Raw genomic sequence first — 25,979 nt, 5'->3', positions numbered from 1 at the left:
GCGTGTTCCGACCATTTGTTCCGCCAAAGCTCCAACTGTTCTGAATAGCTTGGCGACTTATTCACTGTTGCAGTACCCCCAATTCAGCTCGTAAAGACTGTTTTGGAATAGCGAAGAGAGGCTGATACGCGGCTATTTGTGCAATAAAAAATATTTATTGCGGCATTTTCCACGGTTCTCGATGAGCGTGTGCAATGAAAAGAATTGCCATATAACATTGCCATGTCTACCTGTTCATTAATAACGCATCGGATTGACGCGTGTAGATATAAGTGACTACAAGAAGAGGTCGGTGGCGTCCGGTATGTTATTAGTTCACACTGAAAAGGTGTAAGACTCACTAATGATCGGTTCCTGTAAGAATTCTGTCGTGTTACCTTCAATAAGCATTTTAATCCTTTTAATTCATATAAGGGTACGTAAAGGTGTCTACAACGCTTTCGCGGTTTTCGCCCAAGGTTTACTACAGCTGTTACCTTTGAAACAAGTACACAGGGATAGAAGGATATCATGAACGTTTCATTCATTCACCCTTGCGCCACCACGCACATCTTGCGGCTAGTTGGAGAAGCAGCACCATGGACTCCCATGGTGAAGCGGGTGATACGACTGGCATTGAGAAACGTCAGTATAATTTAAGGGTCTTGGGTGGTACTGTATTCTACGGGGCTATACGTGAGTGAAATTTTTTATTACTAGGTATGCCGCACATATCTAGAATGGCGACTTTTTTGGCGAAATTAGTAAAAAAATAATGGCGACTTCTGGCGACTTTTTGCTCGTCGTTTGGCGACATTTACTCGAAAGTCAGTGACAACCCTGCTCGCGGGTGATACCGCACACGCTGAAGCGCCTCCGAAGTATGAGTACCACCAGCGGTAAATGGTGCATATAAATAGCTTGCCGTTACTATTTTATAGAAAGGGTGGCGCGTGTCCAAGTTGGCTAAAGTGGCGCGCTGCGGAGCGAGGGGTCACAGGTTCGAATCCAGGTGGCGCCTTCGTATTTCTTTTTTGTTCTGATTGATTTTTCTTTATGGCTTTTATTTATATATACATACATATGCATATCCGGGACATGACGGTGATGGCGACAGCAAAAACCAGCCGAGAGCGTCCATATAGTTGATATAGTTGAAGGGGCAACTTTGTCGCGCGTGTCTCAAGGGCAGTTTTCAAGTTGAAAGAAAGTGTAGGAGCGTTGCGTGATAGAAAACACGCTCAAGATCCTCCGAGACCTGCGTACCACCAGCGGTAAATGGTTTATATAAGTAGCTCGCCGTAATTTCGCCGGCGCATGCATGGCACGTGGTTGAGTTGTCTAACGCAGCGCGGTGGGGAGCGAGGAGTCGCTGGTTCCAATCCCCGGTCGGGCTCTTCGGAATTTCTTCTTCTGGTTTATTTTTCTTTGTGCCTTTTATATATATATATATACATACATACATATATATATATATATATATATATATATATAACCGGGACATGACGGCAACGGCAAAAATCCCCCGAGAGTGTCGATATAATTGCTATCGTAATAATAATACGAATAAAAGCGGAAACAAAATGTCTCAAGCTTCGCTTTGCCCGTTCATATGACTTCGCGCCATCGTGGCCGATTCAGTGTGGATAGAGAACTAATGTAAGATAGCAAATAAATAATCCAAGATGGTCAGAAGGATACCAAAACTACAACGACGTGTGTGCGGCATGAGTCACGTGACCAGCAGTACACTTAAATTTATTTAATGGAGTCTCTTCCGCTTTGGGGTGATCGAAAATTAATTCTGAAGTCTAAGCGATGATTTGATTATGACGCGCACCGATGTCTAAGTATACGAGCGGATTTGCATACATCTGTCATCGGAACGTGGCTGCAGCAACCGGCACCGACAATGCCATCTGTTTCTTAGTAGCGTCGCGTTAAAGCAACAGAGCTACAAAGAAAAAAAAAGATAAAGCAAAATCAGACAGGTCAACCACGAACACGCCCTATATGCTTCCTAACACAGGGAGTAAAATGTTATAAGATGAAAACAACGAATCAATGCGAAAGAACTGTGGGCGGCACATCATCCAGAGGTGGACGTTGAAGTTACACGGGTTGGTCACTGGGGCCTACCCACTAGAGAATCTTCAGCGTATCATGTGTGACTTTCTGTAATTCACCATTTTGGTTATCGTTAAGGGGCTGTACGGCTTTCTTTCAGAAGAGCTCGCTCCTGGCGTTACTAGCAGTAGCTACGAAACACAATTACCACTAATTGCGGTCGTGCTTGCGTTTCTTTCGTCCCTGTTTTTTTACGTGCGTTCCTTTAGCGGCCATTATGTCTAACGGCTGTACTGCACGGGAAGCGTATACGTGAACACGTGATGAAGTACGTGATGATCGAAGTACGTGATGAATGGTCGGCGGCTATCTGCTAGCTCAGTATCGTTTTCGCTTGTCTCGCAGGCGTTCCCGAGCCGACGGTGACCTGGTGGCGCAACGGCAGCGAGCAGCTCCACCACACGGCCGACAGCTCGTCACACGGCGTGTCCCGGTCCACGCTGGAGCTGCCGCAGCTGCACCGGCACGACCTGAACGCGTCGCTGGTGTGCAAGGCCTCTAACCACAACGGAACCTACGTGGTCACCAGCGCCGTCACGCTCGACCTGTACCGTAAGTGCTGATATTTGGGTTACGCCGCATCGGCAACTGCACCTGTTATATTACGTAAAAGGGTGGGCACTGTCAACAGCGACCACGACCTGACTGTATAGTAAGCTTTCTGTCAGGGTTCCAGATTCTGGTGTATAGGCTTTTATGATGCGTTACATAATAATAATATCTGGGGTGTAACGTCCCAAAACCACGATATGATTATGAGAGACGCCGTAGTGGAGGGCTCCGGAAATTTCGACCACCTGGGGTTCTTTAACGTGCACCTAAATCTAAGTACACGGGCCTCAAACATTTTCGCCTCCATCGAAAATGCAGCAGCCGCGGCCGGGATTCGATCCCGCGACCTTCGGGTCAGCAGTCGAGCGCCATAACCACTAGACCACCATGGCGGGGCATGATACGTTGCACGTATCATAAATGTACTTCAGCGTATTTACGTTAGCTGCGCGTATGATACGAAGCAGCGAGATAAAAACGAGAAAAATAAGAAGAAACGGTCGGCATGCTAACTATGTTAAGCCGCGTTGAGGAGGATAAGCACGGGCCATAAACTATAAAATGGAAAATATAATAAAGAGATAGGAAGGAAAGATGTAGTGAAGGCTTGCGCGTGTTTTGACTGAGCCACCCAACAAATTAAAAAGAAGAAAATGTAGGAACGGTAATCATCATCATCATCATCATCAGCCTGTCTACGCCCACTGCAGGGCAAAGGCCTCTCCCATGTTCCGCCAATCAACCCGGTCCTGTGCTTTCTGCTGCCACGTAATACCTGCAAACTTCTTAATCTCATCTACCCACCTAATTTTCTGTCTCCCCCTCACGCGTTTGCCATCTCTTGGAATCCAGTCAGTTACCCTTAATGACCACCGGTTATCCTGCCGACGTGCTACGTGCCCGGCCCATATCCATTTCTTCTTCTTGATTTCAACTATGATGTCCTTAACCCCCGTTTGTTCCCTGACCCACTCTGCTCTCTTCCTGTCTCTTAAGGTTACACCTATCATTTTCCTTTCCATCGCTCGCTGCGTCGTCCTCAATTTAAGTTGAACCCTCTTTGTAAGTCTCCAGGTTTCTGCTCCGTAGGTAAGTACCGGTAAGATGCAGCTGTTATATACCTTCCTCTTGAGGGATAGTGGTAGATTACCAGTCATGATTTGATAATGCTTCCCGAATGAGCCCCAACCCATCCTTATTCTTCTAGTTATTTCACTCTCATGGTTCGGCTCCGCGGTTACTACCTGTCCTAAGTAGACGTACTCCTTTACAACTTCCAGTGTCTCGCCACCTATCGCAAAGCGATGTTCTCTGCCAAGATTGTTCCACATTACTTTAGTTTTATGCATATTAATTTTCAGACCTACTCTTCTACTTTCCGTATCCAGTTCAGTAATCATGAGCTGCAATTCGTCTCCCGCGTTACTCATCAATGCAATGTCGTCAGCGAATCGTAGGTTACTGAGATACTCTCCATTAACTCTTATCCCTAACTCTTCCCAATCTAGGGCCCTGAAAACCTCCTGTAAACACGCGGTGAATAACATTGGAGAGATCGTGTCTCCCTGCCGTACGCCCTTCTTTATTGGGATTCTGTCGCTTTCTTTATGGAGGACGGTAATGGATATGCTTAAAAAAACACAGCGCTCACTTCCCTTATCATGTTACGCTTATAGCTTCATTTGCTTAAACCACATCGCATTTCCACATAACCCAATCGATTCGGAGGGATGGCTCTCTATGCACGTTCTCCATAGCGTGCATAATTTAGTCTATTTATGGTAGCATAATCTGCACAAGCCGGAGCCGCTGCCCTCCCTTCTCGACAGACAGACATTTCCTGCGGTACATTCGAAGACGAAAATCTCGCATAAAGCGCGTGAATAATTCCGTCTCAGGCGCGAGGCTGTAGCGCATAATCTGATCTCGTTAAAACGAGCACGTGATTACAGCGAGATGTGGTACGCGCGCTCGCCCCCCAGACACGCCGCGTCCTGACACGGAGGCTTATGCTACTGGAGAGACATTGGAGTGAGTGACGGTTACATAATGCATGACGAATTTCGTTCGCGGGATGTCAGTTCTTAAGCCGGCGTTCTTGACGAAGTTTGCTGCGTCGACTTATGACAGAAGTTCGTAAAGTCGGAATTCGTTATTAAGACAACGTCGTTTCGGAAACGACGGACGACATTACGGTCTCAGTCGGGACTTCCAAAGAGGGATTAGTTCCAGCTACATTATGAAGCGTACTCTAATTATGAAAAAAGTTGTTTCGTTTACGTTTCAGCCCCGCCGCTAAAATTCCCGGAAAATCTTCAGCCACGTGCACAACAATCCCGCGTACCCGTGTCCAGGAAAACAAATATATAATTAACAAGATGTGGCATCTCAAAAATTGTAGACAGCGATATTGGTTGAAATTTGTGTTTGCAGGCAAAACTAGATGTTATATGGAAAAATAACACGCCACTACCCGAGATTGTACAAGCGGCTCTGCCTAAGCTGCCGCGTACAGACGTTAGGTAAATGCAAATAACGCTGTACGCCATCTTATGTAATCCATTTCTCTTTTTATTAGCCGATCACTTGCTTCCCTACACGACGAACGTATGTTTTCATCTTGGTGGAAGAATTTGGCGAAACGCATTCGCCTGGTGATTGGATTTGCCGCAGCAGTGGTACTGTGGTTACGGTGCTCGGCTCCTGGCGCCAAATACGCGAATTAGATCAAGGCCGCGGCAGTCGCATTTTCGATGGAGGCGAAATGCTAGAAGCATTTCGCCTCCTTACTTAGATTTCAGCGTGCGTTAAAGAACCCCAGGGAGTTGAGATTTCCGGAGGCTTGCACTACGACGCGCCTCATAATCATACCACGGTTTTGGAACGTAAAGCTCTAGCAATTATTGTCTGGTCATGGCATTTCTTAACATTTCTTGGGAGCCTTTTATTGCTATTGTTTTCAACGACTACTAGTTGTCAATGCCTTACAATGTCCGGTAACTTCGAGCCATCATGTCTGTATTCGCACATTCTTTTTGTTTTTGCCTCACTTCTTTGTGCAACTAATGTTGGAGAAGTAGCGAGGAACACGAGCACGACTAACCTATGCATGCAATCTTCGAGATATACTTACCCGCCCAGCACGGAAATATTTTGGTGAGGTGGCCTTAGCTGACTGCGCAGCAGGAAGCGTGCAGGAACGCATTAATCTGGGCTTAGTATCGCGATTCTCGAGGCTAGCAAGCAACCGTTTGTTGTCCTTGCTGTTCCCTGCATCCTTATCATTTTTTGCTTGGCTGGATGCGGTTGGTCGAATTGTGCGAGTTCACGGTCGTTCGTGCTCCGCTATCGCATCGCGCGAGCTATGTTGTTGTTGTTGTTGTAGTGGGTCAGCACACCGCGTCGGCACCGCACACTTTGTTGGGTTCCGTAGCTTTTGCCGAGCCACGTTATCGATTCGCTCCAACGCTCCCAAAAGCGAAGGGGGGAGCTTCCAGCAACACGAGCGCGGCTGGTCTTTTTGTACAGACCTCCCCACTGCATTCTGTAGTTCTCAGGTAGAATGCTAAAAAGGAAAAAAAAAACATTTTATACAGTACTTAGCGGCTTTCAGAGATAGGTGAAGGTTCGAAGGCAGTAATAATAATCACATCTGGCGCTATGCGTGCCTTAACCACGATGTGATGATGAGGCACGCCGTACCGGAGGGTTCCGGAAATTTCGGCCATCTGGCGTTCTTTAACGTACACGGACATCGCCCAGTCCGCTGTGGCCAGAATCGAAACCGCGACTTCCGAGTCGGTAGCCAAGCATCCTAACCACTGTACCACTACGGCGGACGAAGGTTTGAAGCTAGATTATATTGTGACAAAAAATTGTTGTTTTACGTGCCAAGAGCATGACAGCTCAACAAGAGAGCTGTCGTGGCGAGGAAATTCCGGAGTAATTTGCACCACCTGGTTTACGAGCACCTAAATTTAAGCACACGGATGTTTCATCGAATTCCGGCTACCGCGGCCTATAATTGAACCTGAGTCCTCGAGATTAGCAGCGTCGTATACCTTAGCCGCTAAAGAACCAGCGCGGATGTCAAATATTTGGACCAGCAAGCTATGTAACCTTAAGTTCCCTTCTCTGGACCCAGCGGATGCTGGAAATAATATCACGCTTTCCTTGCTTTGAAAGGCGCTGCTTGAGTGCTCTAGAGAGAAGTGTAGAGGTCTGTAAGAGCTGTATCTATCGTTGCCGCACTCAAACGCCTTTACTCTTCACATGCAGTTAAGATTAAGTCGAATAAAAAATACACTTGAGGCACCCCGCTATGCTGAAGTGTTCAGACACTATGGAGTCTGAAAAGAATATAGATTAAAAAAACATAGCCAGTATTTATATGGTAGATGCGGTGGTGTTTGCGTTGTTTCCTCTGTTTTTTTCTTGCTCTGACACTCGGCTGCACCACCTGTAGCGCTTGATTAGAAAATAAAGAAAACCTCTACTTCGTTTATCTCACCATGTGTGCTCAAACGTTACTGGTTTTCTACATTAAGAGCTAAAGTAAATATATCTATTCCGATGGTCAGCAAAGCAGAACAAGGTCATGCAGACAAAAACAAAACAAAAAACAAAGAAAACATCGAGACACAGAGAGAAACACTTGAAGCCTGCAGAATACCCATTATACGAAGTATAAGAGAAGTGTCGTGAAACCACACTTTGTGTCTTTTTGCCGAACGAAACAAGAGAGCAAACACTTTTGAAGGGCCGCAGTGCGTTGCGGAAAGTAATTCCCGAGCGGCAGGAAGCGGGAAGCGATAAAAAGTATTAATGCTTGGTAAAAAGTGAAATTAAATAAGTATTGCTGTTTCAGTAGACACGTTGCCTAGTTATAGTTTATACAATTTTACATTTTTGTACAAGTACCAATACGAGGTCGCGCTGATAGTTTGTTTATTTTGGGACGTCCTTCTTTGTTACACTTTGTAATTGCAATATAATGTCTTATAATCTTGTGGACAGCTGCATGTACCTTTCGCGTAGTAGAGTAGAAATTACCCTGAAGCGTTTAAATTTTTTTTTTGTAACACAACAAAATGATCGAAAAATGACCGAATTATAACCGTTTGCTTTGAAAAGCATTGCGTCCATTTCTCCTTGTCAACGGGTTGTTTGCGTGTATGAGTGCGCGGATGTGTTTTACATGTGCAGGTGTGTTTGTGCGCTTGCACTGGAAAGTGTGTTTAAATGTGAGGGGGTGGGAGTTTTAGTCTGTGCGCGCGTGTTTGTGTACGTGCGGACGTGTGTGTGTTTTGCGTGTGTACATAGATGTGTGCGTGTGTGTGTGCGTGTGTGCATGCGTGTGTGCGTGTGCAAGAGTATGAAGGTGAGAGTGTGCGCGTGTGCGCGTGTGCATCTTTTCTCATGGTTTTGGGAATTAAACGTGTGCGCGAGGGATGGGGTGGGTGAAAGACAGCACCGTTACGGGGCGTACGACCGCGAACTGGACCAAGCTACAACAACAATCCATGCACAGACATCGAAAATTAACTGGGTGCTCTCTTTTTATAAAAATCATAAGCAACCGGAAGCGTCGTGATCTCTGGTCATCAATCATTTTCGTTCGAACCTTTCCCCAGCCGCCCCCTCTTTTACTATACTCTCTATGCAAATAAAATATGCACACCCAAAGAGCAAGAAAACAAAGAGAACAAAACCAAGACAAAAATGATTTTTCTCCCCGTAGAGAAGAATGGCGGGAGCATCATCAAATCTCTCTCGCTCCCTTTCTTTGCGCATGCTGCGGTTCTTTTCCTGCGTAACACTTTTCATATTTCTGTCTTTCGTTTAGTTTCACATTTCAGATTTTTTTTTTCCTTGTGCTTTGTTCGTATCAGGAACGTATATTATTTATAGCACATTTTGCTTCGCGCTTATTCCGCGCCTATCGCTCACTCATCAGCCCGCAAGCACCCCCCTGCAGCACAGGGAGCTCATCTCTCTTCTTTCGTCCATTGTATTTTTAATAACGGATGCATTACGCGCTCAGTGAGTATCGTGCGGGCGTTTGTACGCCGCCGCCGCCTCGTGCGTTCGTGAGCGCGCGCGATCGGCGCTTCCGCCTATCAGCAGCAGCGCTCCAGGCGGCAATAGCAGAAACAACGAAGCTCGGGCAAGCTCAGCTTGAACCCCTCCCCAGCTCGACAAGAGCTAGCGGAAATGAAAACCGTTAACCCGCGCAGGGATCTCTCTGGCGCTAGCGCACTCCGCTTCAGTTTATCTCTAATATAGACCCCTCCCCCCCCCCCTCACTCCCGCCCTTCTTGCATAACACTGGCGCTCTGTGGCAGATGATCGAACCCAACTTTGGCCTGCCAAACCTGGCGACCCCCCCTCCCCCTCCCCCCTCTTACTTCTTTTTATTCTGCGCTTCCGTCCGCTGCTGCTTTCCGCAAAATATTAGCCTTTAAATAACTAAGCGGCCCTCGCTCCATGCAGCCCGAGTCCTATCAACGTTCAACTATACGCCGACCGATCCCTGATGGACAATCGATCGTCGATGCTGCCTGCTACCGCTTCTGCTATTGTTAGCGCCGCTGCCGTACAGACTTTTTCCACGGTTTCTTCTTCGACGTTTTCGCGCTCAATGAATGAGCATGAGAGACGATAGGAGATAATGGGAAAACAGAAGAAAAAAAAAGTTACGCGCGAAAAGGCGTTGCTCTTCCTCTTAGACTGAAGTAGGGTCTTGTACGTGTTGTTGCGGCTGCTCCTGCATATTTTAGAGTGCGCATGTAGAAGCATCAAGATTATAGAGGGAGGTACACGGACTAGAAGATACGGTATCTAAACGGGAAAAATTGATGCGATGTTTAAAGCAAACGTGACGAGAGAACGACAACATGAAGGCACCGTTAAGGCTCAGGACGGTATCGGAAAGCGCAGGCTTGAAGCATCATTGTTGCGTTTTTTTTTTCTTTTTTTCCCTCGCAATACTGAATTTGTAGCGACAGGAACTAAGCCTGTCAAGGGTGTGATGTCGTGCGTTTAATGTCGTATGTTACAGTCATGGTGTTCTTAAAATTATTTGCTGTAGATGGCAGCATCTTTATTTTCTTTATAGGATTGACATCTGAAAAAAAAAAGCTGGAGGAAATAAATTGTTCGCATTTGTAAATCTATGGAAAAAACTCAATGTAATATAACGTAATGTAAAAAGCAGATATTATAATTTGATGCCTTCATCACATGTTTATTTTCTCTCTCTTTAATACGCGCAATAAAATTTTGCTGAGCTTTAACTCTTGTAAACCTAGTTATGGCGAGCAAATGGTCTATTTCGCTTGGTCCTGAAAAGACTATGCATACAGGCAGTCGCGGCTTCAGCAGATTCGATCTTGGCGCGATTCCGCGCTTGGTAAGCTTCTCTATAACGTGCTAATGTGGCCTCCCTTTGCTCCTGTGTTTTAGCAGGCAATTTTGCCTTTGTTGAAGTTCATTTCACAACCTGCCGTGTAGCTATTGTTGCTGATGATCTACTGGATGATTGGATTCAACCTGTCCCTTGCGCTAAAGCACACGCACAAACTGCCCAGCCGGCGCACCATCCATGACTAGACTGAGCAACCGTTAAGTAGCCGTTAAACGTTCGCCTAGTCACGTGGTACAGCAGCGGCGAGGCTCCAAGCGAGCGCAGCTGCGGCGTCCCTCCGCAGCGGATCACGTGGCGTGAAGGGCTGAAAGAGCAGCAGCTGAGGCTGTAGCGTCCGAGTTGGCCGAGAGCGTTGTCCTACTTATATGGCTCCCGCCTCGAGCCATGTGGCTCTTTTTCTTTTGCCAAGGCCGGCCGAACGCACTTGCGTTGCGCTCGCGCTCCGGCGACTCAATGTCATCGTGGCACGATGAATGACCTTGCGAGACATGGAGCAGTAGAACTTTCGCTCTAAAATTAAGTAGAGTTCACTCTTTTCTCTGAAAGCTTCTGCTGATAAGGAACGACTACAAGGAGAAACTATTGCGAGCTGAAGTTGCTAGAACTGTTTGCCGCAAGATATCGAGCGCGAGAAATTAAGTCATTAAGCGCTTACACAACTGAAGTACGTGCCTACGACCTCGGACATACGTTCAGTCGACCACACGATCCCGCCAGCGTTTACAGTGTCCGCGTCTCCTTCATTATCTTGAAAGCTGAGGCCCGAAATGTCCAGCGTGGGGTGCTGCGTCATCGCTGCGCGAAGCTCGGTTGAATAATGGCTGGCCTACCGCGAATGGAGCGACCGGCACGCGACCGTCAGACTCCCATCAATACTATGCAAATTTGAGAGCGTTCGGCCGTCGTTGAAAGGCCAGAAACCAGGCGTAAGACGGATCGTCCCAGACGGGAACAAGCTGTTTCGCGCAAGCGATGCCTCCATTTGTCTTAGGCCCTCGGTGCAGTAGCCATGACAGGGCTTCTACGCAACACTAGCACTCAGTAGCAACCTCGCTATTTCTCTCTCTCTCTCAGCCCACTTCCTCTCGCTTCTTTCGATGCGTCGCATACTAGCTCAATCTATGTGCGTATGAAATAATACACATATAAATTGAGCTAGGGGGCTTGGAAATGAAAGAAGTGAGGGGTAGGGGGCTGAGAGAATGAGAGGGAGGAATCGTGGCTTTGGCGTTTTTGCGTTGTCCGCACATGTTGTTCTAAAGAAAAAAATATCACGAGAAATTAAAAATAACGCAATGTACAAAGCAAGTTTTCTATAAAATGTGTCCAGGGAACCCACGTCCTCGCATATAAAGCTGCGCGAAGTGTGCGTGCTTTTTCCAAGCCATACTCGCAAATTCGGTGCGTTCTAAACGCTACTGACATCAGAGGGACATCAATCTAATCTGAAAACGGCTCATATATGCGGCTCTTCACAAAAGATAAGCGGCTGTCACAACAGCTAAAAGGCTGGCGACACCATCGCGCGATACTTGGCTGAGTATCCGCTCGAAAATTATGCGAAGGTGGCGAAAGTCCCATCGCATGCTGGGACCAGAAGTCATTGTAGCGCGAAGAAACACGGACCCAGGAGAGAACAGGACACCACAGAGCGCCCGTGCCTGTCCTGTCCTCTCATCTGCCCGTGTTTCGTCGTGCTACAGTGACTTCTGTACGTTTAAAGCAACCCGCCTAAGAAGCAGCTTTACGAGGCGCTGTGAACTTTAGACGGAGTGCTCAATTTTCGATTGATCAGTGACAGTATTCGATATCTATTCTGCACGCTTAAGGACGCGTAGGCACGCGCATAAGACCGTAATAGGGCAGCAAGAACTTTACTTAACCATCGGCAAAAGAGAAGCGCGTCCCAGCGATTAAACTGTACAATTGAGATCAGCACTTCTTAAGGCAATGTTTTCTTTTGTAGCGCCGAAGAAGCGCCAGCCAGCCGTGTACATCAGCAGCTTTTCGTACACTGCATTCTGCTTGCAGCGTTAGACCATGACAGCAGTTTAAGCTTCTCATGCCTTCCCTAAAGCTGCAAATAAGAACCTCTGCATCCAAATTTCCCGTCGGATATTCCGTTTTTTTTTCGTTTTTTTTTTTCATTGCATGCTAAATCCTCGCTTGTTCGGTAGGCTTGTAGGCTATTCATTTTCATTTCAACATAAGCTGCTTAAAAACGAGGAAGGATTAGTTATTGAAGTTCCGTTAATTGACAAGTATACACATAAATTAGAGCGAAATATGTTAAACTATAAGTACAACCTTAAAAGTGACCACTGTGAAGTATGCCGCTTCCTTTTGCTTTCAAGACACCTGCGTATAATTAGGGAGTAGTGCTCTGAAACGGCACACGCTTGTAGTCATGAGCATTGCGTGTTTTCCTTCGGGGATTTGTGTTTACGCCTGTGTTATTTGTTTTTTTTTTCTTTCCTTTTTCTTTCCCCCCTACCTTCATTTCCTCTGTGTCTTCGTGTTTTCTATGTATACAAACCAAATAATAATAATAATAATAATAATAATAATAATAATAATAATAATAATAATAATAATAATAATAATAATAATAATAATAATAATAATAATCGTACAGCGCATATGCTAAAAGCAGCAGTCGAAAGCGCTTTCCTTTTTCGGTAAAAGAAGAAGCTTTGTTGTAAAGTGAAAAACACGCACACAGGTAAGAACGAACAGTATAACATAAATACCTTTCTTTTAGATCTGTACCTGTGTCCGCGTTTCAGCAACGCCTGTGTTTTACTAACACACTTCGGTACCACCTAGCACAACTCACACTCATTCTTTCTAAGATAAAATCGCACTTCTATATATGTATGTAAAACGGTATGTAAAAGAACGCAGGCAACATTAATTGGCTCGCCTGATAATTTGCTGCTGTCCAATACCATGAGATTTCCAAACTCCGCACAACTTCACCTATTGAGTACAGTGATTCTAGGTAAATGTCGACATCGTTCCAAGAAGACGTGAAAGAAGTATGTTGTACGGCTATTATTAAAGACAGCGTCCCTTTAATTGTCATCTAACGATACCTAAATGTATATGCTAGATGATAGCTCCATGGCCGCTGGAACATTCAACGCTTCAGGTTTTCTTAGCGTTATTACGAATCTAACGTGCAATGAATAGCTCAAGGCACCACGAAACATCGGCTAACGCTATGAATAAAATACTATGCATAAAACTCACATGCACATTAATCACAGCGCCATATCAATCTGCTTTTCAATGTTTGAAAAGTGCGAAAAATAACCGTCTATTCAGATCGATTTGATGGTATATGAGTTTGGACGGCTTCAATCTACCAGCTTGATGATCCTGGCAAGACCAGTTCCCATCGAAGAGAGGACGATATCCAGCAATCAATAGCCCCTCCCCCTTTCCGAGGCATTCAACCGTTATCCATAGTCACTCCAGCGTACAGCATTGAGTCGGTACTCCTCCTGCTGTTGCCGCCATTTCGTCTGTCCCTGCGTCAACAGCTGGTCCCTGCCTCTGTTGTTTCTGCTTCGTCGTCTCTGTCCGGAATAGTCTTGATAAAAAAGAACAAATCCCATCTCGTTTCGAGCACTGACGTTCAGTGTTGCGTTACGAGTGACGAGATATCTCTGTTCACCAAGGCCGCGCATCGATTCGTCTCTCTTATTATTTTTTTTTCCGTCGCGGACACGAACCACCGAACCCAGTACTGCCCCTTGCTTTCATGCATCACTTTAGCTGGTGTCGATGTCGGTAGGTGCGCCATGGGAAAATTGACTTTAATATCAAAATAAAATATTTTTTTCAGCATTTTCTGAGCTTCACACTTGTTCAGAGCCTTCTCTGCACACAGGAGACTTGTACGGCAGAGTAAACTCACTTTCGAAAAATGGAGTCAGTACCCCTTTAAGATTGCTCAGAAGGCAATATCGACGAGGCCACATCTCAAACGTTGCCTTGATAACATTAGCCAATTTCAAAGGTTAACAATCTGCATAAGTTTTCAGCTGGTTACTTGTGTGGTGATATATAAAGCGAGGAAAATAAGAAAGCACGTAGTTTCATTATTTCTAACTGCAAAAAAAAATAGAAAGAAAAATGCACCGTTCGCATTATTTTTATCCTGCTTCATTGCCTTGCTGCAAAGTGGCAACGTCATCTGAAATGTACAAGATGACTGTATTTCTTCTCTACTACATCCTTTCCGTAATATAACAGTGACACAGCACGAAAACTGTGCAATTAAAGGCTTTAAATTTCGCGCGATGTCATTTGAAACTACCTTAAGACCCCCCTTGATTAAACGGACGAAGTTCGACTCGTCACAAAGGCTGACAAAGGCAGCTTTCAAGCCCGAACGCGTTGATAGAGTTTGTTTTTCCTTCCACAAAGCGGTGCTTTCACCGCGAGAAACCCGACCTATATTGTCACTGCGACATTCCCTGCACGGCTGTCGTTATTCCTGAACATGCAAAGCAGTAGCGACCCAATTCATTTCAGCGAGAGTCTGCTGCTCTGAGCGCATTCTGGCCTGAAGTTTTCGTGCTCTCGCAGTAGCGGGCTCAACATTGGGCTATATAAGAAAATGAGAAAGCTTTCGGCAACCTTTAATGAAGCAATCTTTATTTCTCTACACTGAGAAATCTGCTGCCAGTCAGCCATGACGCCACGCGAGCCGTGTGAAAATATCTCGACCTCGCACAGAAAGTACATAGGCGGAAAACGGAAATCCGTCCGATCTCAGAATTTTAATACGGTGAAAACGTTAACAAGAAAAATTCAGAGGCCTTCCACTATTGTGAATATGGAGGCCAGCGAAGCTGCGACTATGGTGGATCTGGTATAATGAATGTTGCTATAACAAATTATTATCATTATTGACTATAGTGAGCCATTAAACAGACATACACTCAAAGATCACGGTGTTTTTCTTGCGCATGACGCATATTATGTCGTCAGCCGCGGCCAACGGCGGTCTCAATATGACATCCTGAAGTACATAACAGACCCCGTTGCTTCAAAATGATAAAAGTGGCATGACGTTCGCTTGTTATGCAAATCGTCTTGTACTTGAGGCAAAATTGTTCACGTCATTCTGCCATGTCAGCGAAATTATATACTTTTATGTTTACTTTTTACGCTTGCCCATTTTTTCGATGCAAAAACGCTTGACTAAACGAGTTAATGGTTTCGCCAAAAATTGTTGTTCTCGCGTCTCTTATCCGTGGACGCGATTCGCTGGAACCTAGCCATACAAAGGTTCTCTGTAACACGCGCTTCCACGTGGACACATTCGTGCGGCATACATGCCTTTCATCTTGCCCTAGGCAAACCAACGTACATCCAGCGAGCCCTACGACTCGCGCCAACACACGTCACCACCAGCAAATGAAACAGCTAGGCGAATTTCGCACACGCAGACTCACAGAAATGCAGACAGCTAGCCGCCACTGAGAATTACTCTATACGCGCACTACAGCGACCGGCCATGACAAGCCCTGCGTCTTTCCCTGACTCATAAAGCTCGCGACGACACCGGCGTGTCTATCCATACTGGTCAATTGTTAGCGCTTCCAGCGCGTGCCCGGTGTGTCTGCGTTATTGGCAGGGCGGCGAAAAAGCGCAAAAGTGGAGCAGCCTTTTCAGGCAAGCTCCCACGTGGGCGGTGCGGAAGGAGAGAGAACCTCGGGGAGGGTCGGTGGCGTGCGTGCTTCAAAGCCGCGCTGTTTCCTGCCGCTTGTCACGCGTTCGCAGCGTAGGTCGCACAAATAAGCAGAAAAAAAAGGGCCTCCCTCACTTCGTACCCAACCGCCAACAGCGGAACACTTCGGCGCCAAGGGGCCCTTTGTCTTCCCATTGTTGACTAGAGCAGAACGGATCCGAGAAGCACGTTGTTGGCGTGCGCAGGAAGCGGTCGCTCGCCTCTCTTGTTTCTTTTATATCTTATTACTTTCTTTTGCTTACACGGCGATGACAGGAGGTTCACGTGGCTCCATATAATGGTGAGAGACAATGTGACAGCCATCGACGGGTGTACGAAAACAAGAAAATAAAAATAAATATGTTGTTTTAGATCTGCGTGTCGCTGCGACATTTGAGGAGAGTCCCCGAGGTTCGCATGTAAGCTGGATTTAAACCTAAGCTTAACCGCTCCCGCTTAAGTAGTTTTGGTTAAGATTGCTGCGAGAAGCTTTTAAACAGCTTTGCAGAGAAGGTAACTGTGACAGTTCTAGGTGCTTCGGGCACAATGGGGGTCGAGAAAAACTGTTTAATTAAGTAGAAGTGCAAAACAAAAAATGTCATCCCCGGGCCTCTTTTTGACTCAATCTTATACAACATAGAATCTAGGCCAGACTTCATATTAAGTATCACTAATTTCTTTAAAAGGCTTTATTGAAACTGCCTACATGTTTATGAGAAAAAAAAAAAAAGAAACTTCAGAGGCGAGTACAACATTTTTCTTTTCACGTTATTCTGTGATCCCAATTATATTGGTGCAGTAGAAGTAATAATTAATAGAAAATTCACACGAGATCTTAGCGAAAAACTGGTACAGGCAATACGTGAAGGGGTGGTGTCAAAATGAGCCCAAATGATCAAAAAAAAAAAAAGCCCTCGCGTCATAAGGGTTGCTTTTGGGGATGCATAGTGAGGGAAGGGGCAGTAGGACGTGTTACAAAAATGTCTTGATCTCTCACAAGGTCCAGAGATCTCACATAGGTGTGACTGTTCAATGGAGCGCACCGTTAGCCCCTTTCTACATTTAGATAAGTGAAGTAGGGGTGACTCTTATCTTATTAAGTGAAGATAAATCAGCCTCAGGCTGCGTGTAATCACAAGCAACGTATTCCACTGTTGCTGCTCAAAGAAATCTCGCACAAAATTTTTGTTTATCTATCTTATGTGTTTATCTCCAATCACCATCCTCTGATGTGCTGCCCCGTCTGTTTTTTGAAAGCTGCAAGATGTCCACTGATAAACTCACAAAACCAGACACGAACCAAATCTCGCTTTTCATATTTAAAAAAAATCGGCAGATTCCACGCCTTGTGGGAATCGGTTTCACGCGGATCAGTCAGCGAGTAGTTGTTTATGCTGCATTTCTTGGCTTTGAGCCAAGCGTTAAGAGATGGATCGACGTGTTTTTATAAGCGTAGTGGCTGTGTGCACATCGTGGCTTTACTAGTCACGTCGACAACACTCACGTTTAGAGGGTAACCCATGGTCTGACGTAACGTCAGCACTCACTTTAGAGCACAGACGTCAGCATTATCGAAACGAAAAGCACTTAAAGGCGCGATGATGTGAACATCATAAGTAATTTCATTAGCGTATTCCTCCGGGGTCGAGCAATACTTGGATATAGTCTGCTTAATCATAGGAATACCAAATGGAATGTTTTATTAGACTTCTATAAAAGCGGAGCCAACACTGGAACCACAATTGACGTTAAGCCGGCATGACGCCTATATCATAGGGGTGCATACGTAATGTTTATTGCTTTGTTATAAAATTAGATAGCCAGCACTGCAACCACAATTGACGTTGCACCGACATTACACCTGCATAAGGTCTTTTTCCAACGCAGTTTCAAGACATGGCGTGGCTCTGTGGCAGAATACGTTACTGCCACGCAGAATGCTTGGGTTTGATTCCTGCTGGGATCTTGATTTTTATTCTTTGAATTCGTCGGGTCAACGCTGCCGATGTCGGTTTTTCTTAACGCTCTCGCATTTAAATGACTAATGTCTGTTCTCGCCGTTCCTGCGAATATATAAACTGTCAATCACCTGTGGCGCATACGCGCTTACCGTGGCCCGTGGTATACGGGCATGTGCCACGCGTGTCTGGAGGAAAGGGTTTGACGACGAACGCGACAGGATATTCATGTTATGACCAGACAGTCAGGTTCGTCAGGCCCTCTTACCCTCTTATGCCGATTTTGTGTCTACACCAAGCAAAGGAGGCGATCACGAGAGAGCCCCGACCTAGGCGCCTAGAGATAGATAGATGGATATACGCTCAAAGTGCCTTGCGTTCGCTAAGAAATGCTTCGCATTTAATACTCACCTTCATATTCCACTTACTGATGCTTTTGTCTGACGACGAATTATATCGAGAACAAGAACTTAATGCTGCAATATGTGACCGCGTTTCCGCACACCAATAAACAACATGCTCAGTATATTTTTTCTTGCCATGAAGCGTAATAGCAATAATAGTATGCTGAACTTGGCGCATGAGGTATTACATGGTAGCCAAAACAAAATCAGTTGAACAAATTTCTTATGTTCACTTCAGGTACAGCCTGCAGCGAAATAACATGAGCTGAACAGCCTACGTTCAAATTTTCTCGGGGTTGAGATAATCCAACAAACACGTTTTTTTTTCTTTTTTGTACAAAATCAGTGTGTTCGTGAGCCCGCAATACTAGGTACAACCCACCATAAGATGACTTCCAATATAAGTGGCGTCATCACAGAATTCAAGAGCAGATAATTCAATGGCAGCAACATCGCATGGCATGACGTCAACGAATGAACCTTTTAAAACACACACACCAAGCATGATAAGGCGCCTTTGACAAATATAGGTCCGCCTATCGAAACAGCGGCCAGTCTGGCGTATGCGCGTTATTCCTGTTTATGCCTCCGCAGTGCATTGCGTTTCCTTTATTTCCTTTCGTTGGCTCATACCTTACCTGGATTTCAATGACATGACCAATACGTCTTAACGCAGCGCCACCTTTATCGCTGCTATATCAACGAGCCTAGCACGCGTTAAAACTTAGTGGGATCCCGTTTAGTTTGTGTACGAGAAAGAATCGTTCTTGCAAATGTACGAAGCAACACGCGTCGCAGCTCCCATCGGCTTTCGAGCGAACGACTTCGGTCAATGCCAACCAGCGCGCACCGCGTCGACAACTTGCGTTGACACGTCTTGGGCGACACGGGATACCGGTGCACCCTCTTCTCACCCTCGCCGGACCACGACGACGACAACGACAGCCGTACTCGATCGATTCCGCAATTTCTTGCGCGCCGCCGTGCCCCTCCGGTAGGTCCGGCCGGCTTGGAAGCACACCCACCCAAGGAAGAGAACGTAATCACCGCCTACACGTCGGCCCTTGAAAAAAAAAGAAGAAAGAATAGCAGCAAGGCTGCGAGGAAAACGGGGACGCGCGTGCGGGGCAGTTTTTTTTTTTACTGTTAATGTTCACATTCACCCGTCACACCCCACTATTACGTGTTTTTTTTTTCTTTTAGGTTAGCTGTACTTTTTCTACCGTTGTATTTGCGTCTTTCTCGGATCCGTTCGTGCCAGCGCCCATGCGAGTGTAGAGGCGTACACTGCCGCCGCGATGCACGGGCTACAGTTTCATTATGCGTGAAAGCGCGTTCGCCGTTATGCTCCCGACCCCTCGCAATTTTCGGGGAACGCGAGACGAAAGGGAATCCACGCTCGGAAGCTGCGTATAGTAGCCGGGCCGAGGGGAGAGCTCGTGGACGTGGATAAAAAGAAAAGAATACGGGTGACCCGGCAGCGGTGTGTAGCGCGCGTGAGCGGAGGTGCGAAAAACTGCACGCGGTATTACGTAGCGAACGACCGGAGGATATGACCGAGGGTCAGATTCAGGAGGCAGGCAGCTGGGGGCTAGAGCCGTGGGCAGGGAGAATGTGTACTGTAGGTTGAAGGAAGAAGTACGGGGGGGGGGGGGGGGGCTGTGTGAGAACGACGATGTGGTGGGAGAAAAGGCAACGCATTTTCGTCTCTCGGGATGCCAAAATTTATACTCTAAAGGCGCGAGGTGTTGCCGAGGCAGCACCCAAAAAACAGGTCGAGGATATTGGGTGCCATATTATTGGCTTTGAGTGCGCCATGTAAGAAATACGACATGGGGCAGTAACCCACTCTGCTTGTCGCTCGAGCAACAAAAAAAAAAAGGTGGACAAGTGTTTCAGCGAATGGAGGTTCAAGGAAAAGAAGAAATGAAAAGGGAACGAAAAGAAACGAAACGAAAGTGGATGTGTCTGGTGCGGAATAAGATGTAGAGAGACAGTGAGAATGTGTGAGAGAAGACATACATTATGGCTACATGAGGCTTAGGAACAAAACAGAAATTGCTTCAGCGTTGTCGAAGGTCAAAGCTGGTGCATGCTGTCTCGTAGTGCGTGACTCGCGTGTTCTGTCTGGTCGTAGCTTACAATCGCAGGAGTAACAAAATGAATGCAGTCATTCCTTTTGCTGAACGCACTTTTGCGAGTGTCAGAAGTTTGGGACAACCACATTTTGCAGTGCGACAGCTGTTTCTTGCAGAACAGAACTAAAGAATCGTGTGCGAGAAACGAAAGTATCTCGAGATGCTTTCACTTAGGCTACAGAGACGCGCAGACAGAGTAGGTGTGGGCAAAACGTTCTGATTTGCAATAGTACCTGGCGTACATTCTCTTGACTATGAAAGTCAAGAGCACATTTCTCTTGAGGCATTTCTCTTGATCTTGTAGGTCAAGGTGCTTTTCTTCAATTTGATGGTAAAGAGCGTTCAAGGTCAAGCCTGAGCTTCTCGCTGGGCAGTGAGGCTCTGACATTTTAACAAAGAACCATTGTAGCCTGCTTTCTTATGACATTTAGTACGGGTGAGCAAAGGCGAAGAATACGAACACTGGTGGTTATGAGCTAACCACCTATTATAATGTGCAGTAGCACCATTCACCTTAGTCATATTTTCTCGGGAACAGCTTGTATCTCATTCAAGAACTTCCATCACGTTAACTACTGTGACTGTGTTGTATTCCTTTCTTTGGGGTGATCAGGTCCCACGAAGACGGATCAAAACAAATTTCGCAAGTATAGTTTTCTAAAGCTTGTTTCACCTACTTTACGCAATTTTTGGCCGTGAAACCAACTAAAAAAATACGCACGAGAAATTGTAAAGTTTGTTTCACCTACACAGAGAAGTTGCTGCAAAGAAGCTAACTTTAGAGCTATTAGCAGGTGGAATATCCTGGACTGTGTGAACTCCGTAGCATAAAGAGTCTTTGCACACCTGTTAAGTGACTGTAAACGTCATCAATAGTACGATACGTAAAAAAAAAGCTTTTGCACGCGAACAGTGAACAATATATCACGACAGACAAAGAGAATATTAGGCGTCAGATGACAATAATTTCGTTATAGCGATTCACGACGTCACTAGCACTCGCATAGCTCGAACACGATTGCGTTCCTAGTTCCATGATGCAAATTCCACCGATGCTAGAAATGACAAACGTGCTTTGTCTGAATCTCTTAGTTTTATCAAAGTTTCTTTGGCTTATATTGACAACTTCAGCAAGCCACTGTTGCAAAGCACCAAGTTCGTTCTATCAGCACTGCTTTTTGAAAACCAAGATCGACGAGGCTCCAGGAAACCGACAATAGTAGCCTTCCAATTAGTTAATGGACGTAGTTTTACCGCACACCAGACTACGTTGAAGAAAAAAAAAAACAAAAAAAAAACACGTGCTGAAGAAATTCGGGTAGAAGCGTAAGTGGTAAGCGCCGCCTTTCAGTAGTTCAAGTTTTCAGGGTAGCTGTGAACACCGTCGCCACCGACCTGGCACGTAGAGAGCTCTCCAATCAGTGTTTCCAGCCTGTTCGCCTGCCACCACTCTAGAGCATCGCAGTTTGCCACCATAAATTTAATCAAGTATGCGACGAACAGAGAGCGTATTTGCTTTTTCTCGCCGTATTTCCGTGCAACGCGCGCGTGAGAGGCGATGCGATAATTTGTTTGCGCGCTTCTTGGTTCGTGCAAAGTGCGTACGCCATGACGAGTTGGATGGGTGCTCTCGCTCGAATTTTGCTCCCGCATCCGTTAGCGGATTTCCCCGAAAGTTTTCTGAGTTTTCTCGTTCGGGCGTGATCTGACGAGATTTAACGCTCCGTAGAGACGGCAAACTTTCCCTCCGCTTGGCTTACTTCCTGCGACGATGAACAGCAAAACCGGTATAACTCTGGACCACTAATGTAAGGGAGCCCCCCGAAAATTAAGCAGCAAATTCTTAAGCTCAACTTTCTGAAACACTTGTAATTAGCTAATGTGAAGGAATTAAACACCAAAACTATCGCAGACTATTGTTCAAGAGCAAAACTTTCACCTGTAGTTGATATTAGTTCATTACTTGTTTTGGTCGATGCAAAAAAAAAAAAAAGAAGGGGGGGGGGGGGAATGTCTCGCTTGTTTTAAAGGCAAAGTGAAAATTTTCGCAGTGTGATAGTGGTGGTGTTTACCATCCTCAGAACACCGACTGCATATTTCAAACTCTTTGATTAAGCAGGGGTTAGGTGCCCTAGTGATAGCTAAAATATTCCGCGAAACAAGAGCTTGATTTGGGCGAGTTGGTTCATGAATATCGTGGGTACAAGCGCATCATCAGAAGGAAAAGAAAACGACACACCAGGAAAGAGCCGCTGACTTTCAACTAGACTTTATTGAAGGTGCTCCGGCCGCTTTTATACATGGTGCAGCTACCGTGCGCATGCTCTATAACACGTGTGATTCTATGTATGATTGCGCTAACTAAGAAAAGAATATTCTATATCGGATAAGTGAAGAGAAGGTGTACTAATGCACTGATCCGAGGCCTTCCTGATAAAAAACGCTTCTATTATTTTCTCTTCATGCTTCGTTTTTGCTTTTTTCAGAACCTTGTCTTATGGAATACAGGACTGCACTTGCATTCCTTGCAATGTATGGCCATATGGCTACCATACCCATTCTTGACGTTGTACGCATGCTGCCTAGCTCGATCATTAAAATCAGTGCATTAGTACACCTTCTCTTCACTTATCCGATATAGAATATTCTTTTCTTAGTTAGCGCAATCATACATAGAATCACACGCGTTATAGAGCATGCGCACGGTAGTTGCACCATGTATAAAAGCGGCCGGAGCACCTTCAATAAAGTCTAGTTGAAAGTCAGCGCTCTTTCCTGTGTGTCGTTTTCTTTTCCTTCTGATGTTGCGCTGTACCCACGATATTCATTCCGCGAAACCTCTGCATAACGGAGAGTAGAACCGCAGCTTTGCTAGAACACTTACATTGTCATTTTATTCTTATTTCAAATCTTTGTCGCAGCAATTTATCGAAGGGTGCAAAATTAACCACAACGACACATATACTACGCTACTACGCATGTGTGATCTCCATATTCCTGTTTTGCTTCTACGCCTTTTTTTTTTCATTCGCTTATTTTCGACACGGGAGACCAGATTTCAACGTGTTATAAGCCATTCTGTTGTACTGTTGCCTATCCAGAGATGTGCGCGCCCGCACTCAAGTTCTGATCAACATGACTTTTGTTTGTTGTTTTCCGTGTGAGCACTTCTTGAGCGTTTTAAGTGTAATCCTAGGTGTTTCATAGGACGTTGAACGACTACTGGCAGAAAACTTCCAATACTCTATTGGTTTCTAGCAATAAAAAAAAAAGAGCTCGGGCTGCTATTCCACAGGTTGTGAAATGCATGAAGACAGAATACGGAAATTAAAAGTGAGAAAAGTTTGAGAGCGACAGCAACGTGTGAATGCAAATCTTTAAAGCGGAGGAGCAATCATCTTTTCATTCGTATGAATGAAGTAGAGACTGTGAGTGAGGCCAGGAAATTACCGGCACTCTGGAACGCGTACAGACTTACACACATAACTAAAAACCGCTCTCGCCTTCATTGCTCTGTGCTTTTTGTGGGAAAAGAGGCTAGAGCAGCGGAGGGTACAACTGAAACTCCGTTATTCTTTTAGTATAAAAATGGAGTAATGGACTCTTATGCAGATATTAAACCTGTAGCCTCAGTTTTGTTTTTGTGCGCTGCAATACGCTAGAGCTTAGCATGGGTGGTTCGCGTATTTGTTTACGTCTATTTTTTTATTCTCTTATCGTGGGTTTCATGACGTCTGAATTAAAGTCTGTTTTCCTGTTTAGTACACCAGTTCAAATACTAAGCAAACCGTGCTTGTGGCAAACTATGGCGACGCCCTCATGGGGCAGGCAAAATGCTCCTCTCATGATATGACCATAGTTGTATACCACACAGCGTAATGGGCTTCGTGTTATGGTACACTATGGCGACTTCGGTTAGCGCATCCCAACTACCTTGCCGTCTAATATTATCGACCCGGGTTTCAGTTTCGATGTTTGGCTTTTGGCAATGACAAATGTTTGTCAGGCATCGCATAAAAATAAGATGCGGTGCGGTGTCCCGGCGTACAGCACGAACAGTGCACGCGGCCAGGGGCGTGGGTTCGAGTGCCTCCTGAATGAGAGCATGCACCCGCGATCGCCCGAGCACGACGCGGTCGTCGTTGCGCAAGATGTCGACTGCACACGGTGTTGAACCTGTACCGCAGCCGCCTTCGATCCCCCGACAGGAGTTTTTGGATCAGGAAGGGGAGGACTGTGTGATTTGCGTGGGGCCGCTGTTTGTACGGAATGACTCAGACGTTTTGGTTCGTACTGAGACACAAGTGCGCGGGGGTCTCCGGGGATAGGGGGCGTTGGGAGGGGCGTGGTAGAGAGCGGGCGAATTGAATGAGTCGCAGGCGGTGTTGCGGCGAACAAAAGGGAGATACGGCGGTCGCGTGTCATTGACTCGGTGATACATTGCGCGTCGTTTGCAGGGGGAGTCAATTAGATTGAAGCGCAGAGGGAAATGTTGACTGCAGGCTGGCGTGAATAATTAAAGAAGGGAAAGCGTCGCAGAGTACATGCGGTGTACTTTTTGAGGGCCACCTGGACCTCTCTCTTACTCAGTCGTACAACTGAAGCGCACGCAAAACTTTGATGAAGTCCTGATGCAAAAGACTAATTCTAGCGTGGTATTTGTATGCTTCGTCAGATCGAAGCATCGTTAACGTCTTCTGCGGCGTCGATTCCTTATACGTACATGTTTCCGGGCAGCGGGTGCGTGGGTATGGTACGGGTACCTCGGTAATGACCCAAAAAACATATATTGTGCCGTAACACCACTCGCAATTGTAGCTTTTAGTAAGATTCATACTTCACACTTCATTAATGAATGCCGCGTTAATATGACGCAGGTCGCCCAAGAATACTATACGCTTATCTTCGGTGGTTTGCGCAAAAATTTCTGCTCTTTCTACTATCGATCGCAATGTTACTCCGTACACAACTTAAACTACTTCAGCTTTCCACAAGCGAAACTTGAGAGGACACAGGGAGATTATTAACTTATATCCCGCAAGCGCATGTTGCAGCCGCAGTGTGTAACTCATCCACCCTTTCCTTTTGACAGTGAAACCATCCATGGTGCGTATTCGGTCCAAGCAGCGTCCACTGGCGGCGGGACTACCGGCGGAAATCGAATGTGAGGCCGCCGGATCACGGCCACCACCTGTGATCACCTGGTGGCGCGGAAAGGCCAAGATATCCGCCGACCACGTTAAGGTCCGTTCACTACTGTCTCTTCGCTCTGTTGTACGCCATTCTCTCGTCTTTACAACATTCCTACTACAGAACCGATTTTAAAAAAACAAAACGTTACTCGGCTGACTTGAACAAAGAACATTTATTCGTAGCACTCAGGCTCGACTGTGAGCGCTAGGTTTTAACCTAAGTTGCAACTTGAATAAAGCACGGTCACGCCGGTATACGTACTGACGATAAATCAGGGACTCGTGTTCACTTGGACATTTGTGTTGTGGCGTATATAGAAATTCACGCAATCGTTAAAATTAAACTTAACCGCCACCGTGTCGATAGCTCACGTGGACTCAAATTAAACCTATTAAATCGGTATCAAGGAGTCGAGTAACAATTTCGGCCGTTAAATTGTGGCAATGACACGTTGACGTA

At 45.9% G+C, this 25,979-nt stretch overlaps 1 protein-coding gene across 1 annotated transcript in view; it reads left to right on the top strand.

The window, feature by feature from the left end:
* Nucleotides 1-25,979, top strand: part of LOC119385835 (hemicentin-1) — a 102,194-nt gene that overhangs the window by 62,777 nt on the left and 13,438 nt on the right. Inside the window, exon 7 of the mRNA XM_049414129.1 lies at nucleotides 25,420-25,571. Coding sequence (XP_049270086.1) covers nucleotides 25,420-25,571 — 152 coding nt within the window. The remainder of the gene's footprint in view (nucleotides 1-25,419; nucleotides 25,572-25,979) is intronic.

This window comes from Rhipicephalus sanguineus, chromosome 3 (assembly GCF_013339695.2).
Source record: "Rhipicephalus sanguineus isolate Rsan-2018 chromosome 3, BIME_Rsan_1.4, whole genome shotgun sequence".
NCBI lineage: Eukaryota > Metazoa > Arthropoda > Arachnida > Ixodida > Ixodidae > Rhipicephalus > Rhipicephalus sanguineus.
The sequence above is the reverse complement of the archived record's forward strand: the minus strand, read 5'-3'. Positions and strand labels throughout refer to the sequence as shown.